Genomic DNA, 9,020 nt, shown 5'->3' on the forward strand with positions numbered 1-9,020 from the left:
TACACTTGTGGAGTCATGCTCTAAGCCACTAAATTTGTAATGGTTTGTCGTGCAGTGGTAGATGACCAGTTATAAAAAACACTACTATAGACATTTAATACATATTTAAATTGTGTCCAATCTTTGACATCACAAATTTTAAGATCTTCTCACTCATCCTTAAAAAAAACTCACACAGCACACAACTATTAAGAATTATGCCACTCTATTCCTGTCCTTAGCCCTTCATTTTTGAGAGGCAATCCTTTCTCAAGTCTGAGAATCATGGTGATCTCAGCTGATTGGGTTATTTCTTGATTCTACTAACCATATACCCTAACACCAATTGAGGGGTTGTTGAGAATTTAGCGATATCTTATCAGAATGAAAACGTGAGAGCGGTTTCTTGCTTTCTCCATTCTTTACACCTGCAAAACTGATTCTTTTCTATACCTTTATCCCAACTCTTACTAGTTTTGAATTCGGGACGGAGGGTGAAGGTAGGTAAAGGGGTATTTTTATAACTGTTATCAAGCAACTCTATTTACACACATTCTTCAACCCTTCCTCAATGAGCATGCTGGATGTTGGTGAATTATTATAATTTTTGGTTTCTAATGATTATAGTGTAAAGGTTTTCATCTTGAAAACTATATTTGGACTCCTGGAACTAATGTTAACCGCTGGTAATGGCGTTCTTGGGGGAAAAACACAATTAGTGTAATTAGTAATTTTCTGTCTTTTTCTCTCTCCCCTTTTTGGTCTCCAAAATGTTTAAAATAATTCTCACATAGATTACTATGTGAAGGTATTGTGAGACTCCAAATATGTACAAGAAACGGATTTTTTTACGCTTTCAAGAGTAAATAAGGGTTACCAGTGAAAAGGAAATAGCCATATTGTGCCAGGATCATCCTTGGGGCAACCAAGGAAGAACTGTAATTTTAATCAATTCTTGAGTTACTGTCCTTTGTCCCAGTGCCATAATCAACATGTCAAAGTCTTCTACCATGTACCTCACTTATTAAAAAGAAATGAGTTTACATAAAGTCTACCACGCATCTTTTTTCTCTTTACCCCAGACCCTCTCTCTGCATCCATACAGTTTCCTCTCCCACTTGGCATCTCTTACTTTACCATTTCTTCTTGCTTACTTGACTATCCCAGCTCCCAACCTTTTCTGTCCTGGAATCCACTAGGCCTGGGTTATACTGTGTACAATGTACAAATGATACACAATAAAAAGGCCCAGGAAACCATGCACTGAGTTTCTATATTTCATTTTTCTTAAATGCTCCAGCTACACCCAAGGCCTGACTGAGGGGCCGGGAGACTGGGCTTCCAGCCCAGGTGGCAGGGACGTGTAATTCTAACACCGCACGCAGCCCCTGCTGAGGAGATACAGAGGAGTAACGACAGTTAATAGTAAATGGAGCGAAGCCCCGGGAGGTGTAGCGAGCGTGTCCACGACAGCCAGTCACGGATCCTCCGGCCACCCACGCTTCCAGCCGAGACAGTCACGCTCCGCGGGGCCAAGATGGCGCCCTCCCCGCGGCAGCCTGGGCGCGAGAGGTGGGGCCGCGAGTGCCACGTGACCATCCTCGCCAGCCGCGCGTCCCCGGCTGCCCCAGGCGCGCACCAAGAGTCTAGCAGCCGCGCAGACAGTGCCACTGCCCGGTTGGGGGCGTCCTCCCTCTTCCACGCCTGGCTGTCAAGCTCTGTTCTAGCGGCCAAGGGCCCGAGGTGGGCTAGGAAAGGGGGCGCCCAGCCATGCAGAGGCAAAAAGGCGCTGCGGAACGGGGTCCCCGCTACCGGTGCTGAGGCAGGAGGTCGGAGCCCCCAATGAGGGGCTGGGAAGCAGGACCCAGCACGGGCGTCTTGTCGGGAGGCTGGGCGCGCAGGGCCAGGCTGCTGTGGGCACTCAGGGCTTTCCACCCAAGCCATGGGCGCTGTCGGGCACTCGGGGGTCCCCTTGTGGCTCCGGCCACTCGGCGTGGGCATTTCGTTGGCTTCACATCGCCATCCAGCCTCGAAGCCAGCAGGACTGAAAAATAGCTTCGGCCAGACGTTCTCCTCCCGCTAAGGAGAAGGGCCGAGTGCGTCAGCCCGAGGGGACTGGAGAGGGATGCCCTAGCCCTCGGGGACGGAGGACCCGCGGTTGAAGGAGGCAGCGGGAGCGGAGAGCGCCCTCCTTGACCATCGAATGCCTCCTTCTGTGTTTCCATTCCTGCCGAGTAGGCTGGGCCACGCTGACCACCCTGGAGGAGGGACGGACGACGCTCGGCGGGCTCTGACCGTGCCGCCTTCATGTGGCTGCTGACGGGGATCCAGGAGGGAGTGGGCATGGGGCGCAGCCGCTCCTCCCTCCCTCCCCGCCTCCTGGGCGCCGGGGTTGGCGATGTGGAGACCTGAGGGGACCCGTCGGCTGCCCCGGCTCCTCCAGGACTCCACCAGGCGCCCGCGCGTCCCTCCTCACCCGGAGGAGGAGAGGCTCCGCGCGGGGCTCCGAGGCGGGCGGCGCGCGGAGCCGGAGTCCCAGCCTCGCCATGGGACATAACGGGAGCTGGATTTCTCCGAACGCCAGCGAGCAGCACAACGCGTCCGGCGCCGAGGGTGCTGGCGTGAACCGCAGCGCCCTCGGGGAGTTCGGCGAGGCGCAGCTGTACCGCCAGTTCACCACCACCGTGCAGGTCGTCATCTTCATAGGCTCGCTGCTCGGTAAGCCTCCCGCGGGGCGCCTCCGGCCCGGGCGGAGCTCCCCGAGGGTACAGGCTCGGAGAGCCAGGAGCAGGGCCGCCCAACCACCGTGGGTTTCGGGTGCCTGGCAAAGTGCAGAGTTGGAGGAGGCTTAAGGATCCCGGGTAGCTGCAGTGTAGTTAAGCAGGGACGGTGAACTCCAGCCTCCACCCGGGAGCAGAAGAGTTCTAACAGGGCTACCTCGTGGCCCGAGGATGGAGCGGGATCCAGGCGGGGGTCCCCCTCCTCAGATGGCCCTGGCGGAACGCTCCTCGGTGCCCGGCTGGCTTCAGCTCTTGTTTACAAATAGGAATAAAGATTCTGTGGGAATTTGTTACTGATGATTGAAAGGAATGTTACCCATTCTGTTAAAGATGTCCTGCGATCCCATCTTTCCGTATATATATATCGAAATAATAATATATACGATTATTTTGATAGACTCTTATTCTGTGCATGTTTTACGGCGTGCTTCTTCGGAACACCGACCTGCTGGTAAACAATCCTGTGAAGTTAAGCTATATGTCGCCTGTAGATGATTTGAAAACAACAAAACAAAACCCACTCTACTTCCCCATCTATGTGTTAAGGTACAGAATAAAGGTAGGATAAAATACACACATACATCCCAGATTTAGGTATAGTCGTTCAGGGAAGAAAAGATCAACGAATTGAAATGAGTGAGTAGTAACGTATTAGCGTCCTAGTGTGAGAACTACCTGTACTTCTCACTACTCTTAAATGACAATAGTCTTATCGCTCCTCTTCAAACATTAAATGATACAAGCAATATTCATTTCTATTGAGGTCTACTGAACATATTGCATGCCACTTGGATATATGTGGCTTCCTTTCCCGTGTCCCCGATGTGGCGTTTATAAGGATGTGATGTTATTGGCAAGAACAGTCGTAAAGTTTCAAAGTAGGAATAGGTTACTTTTTGCAGACACTCGTGAATTTCTATGGAAACCAAGATAACTGACATTTAATAGACTATTTTTAGAAAAATTTCAAATGTTTGGAATTTCCCTTCATACTTTCTGTAATTGTCATCATTCCATGCTACTCTATCATAGTATTTCTCTTCCATTTGTTTGTCACGAGGATATTTTCAGGAGTAGATATTAGTATTGCTGTATCTAGGTGTGTGTGTGTGTTTTAAGACATGTTTTTATGACTGGGATGTTAAATGCACATTAGCAAAGCAAAAGCCTATGTTCAAAATACTTTCAGTATTCATGATGCACTGTAGGTTTTTGGGAGTTAAATTCTGAGTATTGTCACACTTAAAGTGTGGGTTATTGGAGAAGTAGAAGTGACTGTATTTTTATTTCTGCAGGTTTTCCCCCAATATACATATACCTACATACATTCATACATACATATATATATATATTTCTACCCCCACGGATAACTTTAACTCTGAAGAAAGATGATGTTGGGAGGAGAAATTCTGAGAAATTTTCTCATGGTTTGAATCTAAAAATTTGAGTACTATTGAAATAGAAGACAGGACATGTATGTAAAAGACATAGCAAATAGTGAATATTTAATGAATGCTACTTCTGTTGCCCATGTCCTTTCCGTTATTGTAGGTTGCATTCGATTCGGGAATTTCCAGATAAATCTGCCCTTATTTCAGCTTTTGTCCACATAGCACTTGTGAGTGACATACAAAACCTTCTTTAGTAGATGTCTCCAAAGGACAACCTGATTTCCTCTTGATCTTTGGTGCCTGATGAGCTAAGGAGGCCTTTTTTTTTTTTTTTTTTTTTTTTAAAGACAGAGTTTTGCTCTTGTTGCCCAGGCTGGAATGCAATGGCACAATCTTGACTCACTGCAACCTCTGCCTCTCGGGTTCAAGCGATTCTCCTGCCTCAGTCCCCCCGAGTAGCTGGGATTACAGGCGCCCACCACCACGTCTGGCCAATTTTTGTGTTTTTAGTAGAGACGGGGTTTCACCATGTTGGCCAGGCTGATCTTGAACTCCTGACCTCGTGATCACCTGCCTTGGCCTCCCAAAGTGCTGGGATTAGAGGCTGAGCCACCACACCCAGCTGGGAGTCTTCTGTTACCCCTTCAACATTACATGGACTCTCCTAAAAGAGAATTAAATTTGCTCCTTTTTATATGCAGAAAAAACCCGATAAATCTGGACAGTATGTCTGGTTTCCTTAAAAGTTTAGCTGGGCTGGGCGTGGTGGCTCATACCTGTAATCGCAACACTTTGGGAGGCCGAGGCTGGTGGATCACTTGAGATCAGGAGTTTGAGACCAGCCTGGCCAACATGACGAAATCCCGACTCTACTAAAAATAAAAAAATTAGCCGCGTGTGGTGGCACGCACCTGTAATCCCAGCTGCTCAGGAGGCTGAGGCAGGAGAATCGCTAGAACCCAGGAGATGGAGGTTGCAGTGAGCTGAGATTTCGCCACTGCACTCCAGCCTGGGCAACAGAGTGAGACTCCACCTCCAAAAAAAAAAAAAGTAAAGAAAAGAAAAAAAATTAAAAAAATAAAATTTCAGCTGAATCACAACATTGTATATACTATATACTTATCACTTACTGTTTTTTTTTTTATTTTATTATTTTTTATTTTTTATTTTATTTTATTTTTTTAATTTTTTTTTTGAGACAGAGTTTCGCTCTTGTTGCTCAGGCTGGAGTGCAATGGCAGAATCTCAGCTTGGCTCACTGCATCCTCTGCCTCCTGGCTTCAAGCGATTCTCCTGCCTCAGCCTCCCGAGTAGCTGGGATTACAGGTGCCTGCCACCACGCCTGGCTAAGTTTTTGTATTTTTAGTAGAGATGGGGTTTCACCATGTTGGTCAGGCTGGTCTCCAGCTCCTGAGCTCAGTTGATCCACTCGTTCAGCCTCCCAAAGTGCTGGAATTACAGACGTGAGCCACGGCGCCCTGCCTACTTAGTGGTATTCTTGATTCATTGTTCTCTAAGGACTTGTCCCATTCAAGCGCATCTGTGTACATTAGAATCCTGATAATGTCTGTTGAGGCTCAGAGCTTAAGTTTCAAAGCCATGTGCAGTCAGATGCAAGGCAAGTAAACTTGGGAAGCACATTTCATAAAGCCTCCAAATAGAGAAAAATCATAGATTAGTAATAAAAGAAAAGGAATCTGTATGATTGAAAAGTAAATTGTGGGAGGATGGAATAGTACCTGGAAAAAATAACTGATTAAATAGCTTACTTTAGTTTACTTATTTCTTCTGCCACCAAACATAAACAAATTAGTTTTTTTCTCTTTAAACAAATTTAAATATACTTCTTATATTCTCTAAATATACTTCTTTTTATTATTGAGATTTCCAGAGGCCCATTATTATGTGAAAATAATTCATTTGTACTACTGGTGTCTTGTACCTCTTTTTGAAAACTATTTTAGTGTCTTGTATTAGGAAAGATCCCTAAGAACTTGGAATAACTGTAATATTCCAACCAGAAGATACATTATTTGCTGTGTTGAAAATGAATGCAAGACTTGTACATAATATTATTCAAATAATATGTATTTTGGGGGTTTGCGTAAACTAGTGTTTCTCAGCCTTCTTTATACAACATCTTGGCATATCTTTAGGGTATGTTGTAGATACTGAAATAGAGTAAAATAATTTAGATTCCTCTTCAGTGGCACCAATCACTTTTAGTAGTCAAAAGTGTGAAATCAAAGACTCCAAAAGATCTGGAATCACCGTTTCCAATTTAACTGGAAATTGGAAGACAGGAACTTCCAACTGGAAGTTACCTGTCATCTGTGCCAATCATCATTGGAGGTATAAGAGATTTTTATAAATGCATTTGCTTTTATTTAAAGAAGATTAACATGGTGGGCAATAACCCACAAGTATGTATCCTACATTGCAATTTATTTTTTACTTTTTTTTTTTTTTTTTTTTTTTTTTTTTTTTTTTTTTGAGACGGCATCTCGCTCTGTCGCCCAGGCTGGAGTGCAGTGGCACAATCTCGGCTCACTGCAACCTCTGCCTCCTGGGTTCAAGCAATTCTCCCTGCCTCAGCCTCCCAAGTAGCTGGGATTGCAGGTGCCTGCCACAACACTCAGCTAATTTTGTTGTGTTTTTAGTAGAGACGGGGTTTCACCAAGTTGGCCAGGCTGGTCTTGTACTCCTGACCTCAGGTGATCCGTCTGCCTCACCGTCCCAAAGTTCTGGGATTACAGGAGTGAGCCACTGTGTCGGGCTGATTTTTAACATTTTTTTAAATAGAGAAATCAGCTTCCCTTTGTCTGGCTAGACTGCCAAATGTATGGTTCTTATTCTTAAGCTATATTCCCTTTCCTTTATAGACTGAATGTTTATATTCCCCCTCAAATTCATATGTTGAAGCCCTAACCCCCAATGTCATGTTATTAGGATGTAGTACCTTTGGGAAGTAATTAGGTTTAGATGAGGTCATGAGGATAGAGTTCTCAAGATGGGATTAGTAACATTATGAGAAGGAACCAGAGAGCTTGCCCTCTCTTTCTTTGCACCATGTGAGGATATGGCAGAAGGCAGCTGTTTGCAAACCAGGAAGAGGGCCCTGTCCAGAACCCGACCATGTTGGCACTCTGATCTCAGACTTCCTGACCTCTAGAACCGAAAGAAATGTCTATTTTTAAAGCCACCCAGCTTTTGGCATTTTGTTATAGCAGCTGAAGCAGACTAACACACTTATGAATGGTCTATAGTGAGCATGTGAAATGGATGACCCCAAGTAAAGATCCAACTTGCCTGTAGCTTGATTCCATGAGGTGGTTATTGAAGTATTCATTTGAAGGGAAAGGTGGGAAATCGACTTGTTAAATCTGTTCAGCAGATCTGTTGGATAGATACTAGTTTTGCTCATGCTTGCTTATAGTCTTTGAGCAAAATCATATGGGGTACCAGGAAGGTTCATGGTACTTGTTTGATAGAGAAGTATACTTGTGCTTTTGATATTGTTTGAAATTAACCAGATAATAGCTAGATAATTCTTGGAGTTCCTTAGTTAAATGTTTGATAGAAGATGTGTTAATACTATAATACTAGTTTGTGCTTATAATTTATAATTACTCAGGATCATTTTTAGTTAACAGTACTTACAGCCAATAATAATATAATATCAACAGCCTTACCTCTACATGGAGTTTCTGTCTTTTGTATGCCTAAAAACCTAGCAGACTACATTAAGAATAAGGTATCCTGGGCCAGGTGTGGTGGCTCACGCCTGTAATCTTTGGGAGGCTAAGGCACTTTGGGAGGCCAAGGCGGGTTGATCACTTGAAGTGTTCAAGACCAGCCTGGCCAACATGGTGAAACCCTGTCTCTAGTAAAAAATACAAAAATTAGCTGGGCATGGTGGTAGGTGCCTATAATCTCAGCTATTCAGGAGGCTGAAGCAGGAGAATGGCTTGAACCCAGGAGGCAGAGGTTGCAGTGAGCAGAGATCGTGCCACTGTACTCCAGCCTAGGTGACAGAGTGAGACTCCTTCTCAAAAAAAAAAAAAAGAAAAAAAAAAGAAAGAATAAGATATACTGAATTGATGCCTAAGGAGGCAGGAGGTGGTGGGATCAATAGTTACTAGCTTAATGTATTGAATCAAATTGCCTCATATTGTCTTTTATTTCTATATGATGTCTATATGATAGAATTCTTCTTGGAAATTACATTCTGTGGTGAAAATTTTAAAAAAAGCTTTATTGAGGTAAAATTCATACAATATAGAATCTATCCAATTAAAGAGTACAACTCAATGGTGTTTTTTTTTTTTTTTTTTTTGAATGGGGTCTCCCTCTTTCTCCCCGACTGGGGGGCCGTGGTGTGATCTGGGCTCACTGCAAGCTCCGCCTCCCGGGTTTACACCATTCTTCTGCCTCAGCCTCCCGAGTAGCTGGGACTACAGGTGCCCGCCACCACACCTGGCTAATTTTTTGTATTTTTAGTAGAGACAGGGTTTCACCATGTTAGCCGGGATGGTCTTGATCTCCTGACCTCGTGATCTGCCTGCCTTGGCCTCCCAAAGTGTTGGGATTATGGGGGTGAGCCACCGCGCCTGGCCAACTAAATCGCTTTTAGCATATTCACAAAGTAGTACAACTACTACTACTATTGAATTCCAGAAGATTTTTATCATCCCATAAAGAAACCATGTATCCTTCGGTAGTAGCACTGCCTTTTTCCCCTCAATAGTTTGAGTCCTAGGCAACCACCACTCATTTAGTCCTTCCTTCCTTCCTTCCTTCCTTCCTTCCTTCCTTCCTTCCTTCCTTCCTTCCTTCCTCCCTCCCTTCCTCCCTTCCTCCCTCCCTTCCC

The 9,020-nt window shown here is 44.9% G+C and overlaps 1 protein-coding gene across 1 annotated transcript in view; it reads left to right on the plus strand.

The window, feature by feature from the left end:
* The first annotated feature begins 1,627 nt into the window (after positions 1-1,627).
* Positions 1,628-9,020, plus strand: part of GPR176 (G protein-coupled receptor 176) — a 123,732-nt gene continuing 116,339 nt past the window's right edge. The window contains exon 1 of the mRNA XM_017868013.1: positions 1,628-2,697. Coding sequence (XP_017723502.1) covers positions 2,526-2,697 — 172 coding nt within the window. The 5' untranslated portion in view covers positions 1,628-2,525. The remainder of the gene's footprint in view (positions 2,698-9,020) is intronic.

Source organism: Rhinopithecus bieti, unplaced genomic scaffold (assembly GCF_001698545.2).
Source record: "Rhinopithecus bieti isolate Rb0 unplaced genomic scaffold, ASM169854v2 scaffold_115, whole genome shotgun sequence".
Classification (NCBI taxonomy): domain Eukaryota; kingdom Metazoa; phylum Chordata; class Mammalia; order Primates; family Cercopithecidae; genus Rhinopithecus; species Rhinopithecus bieti.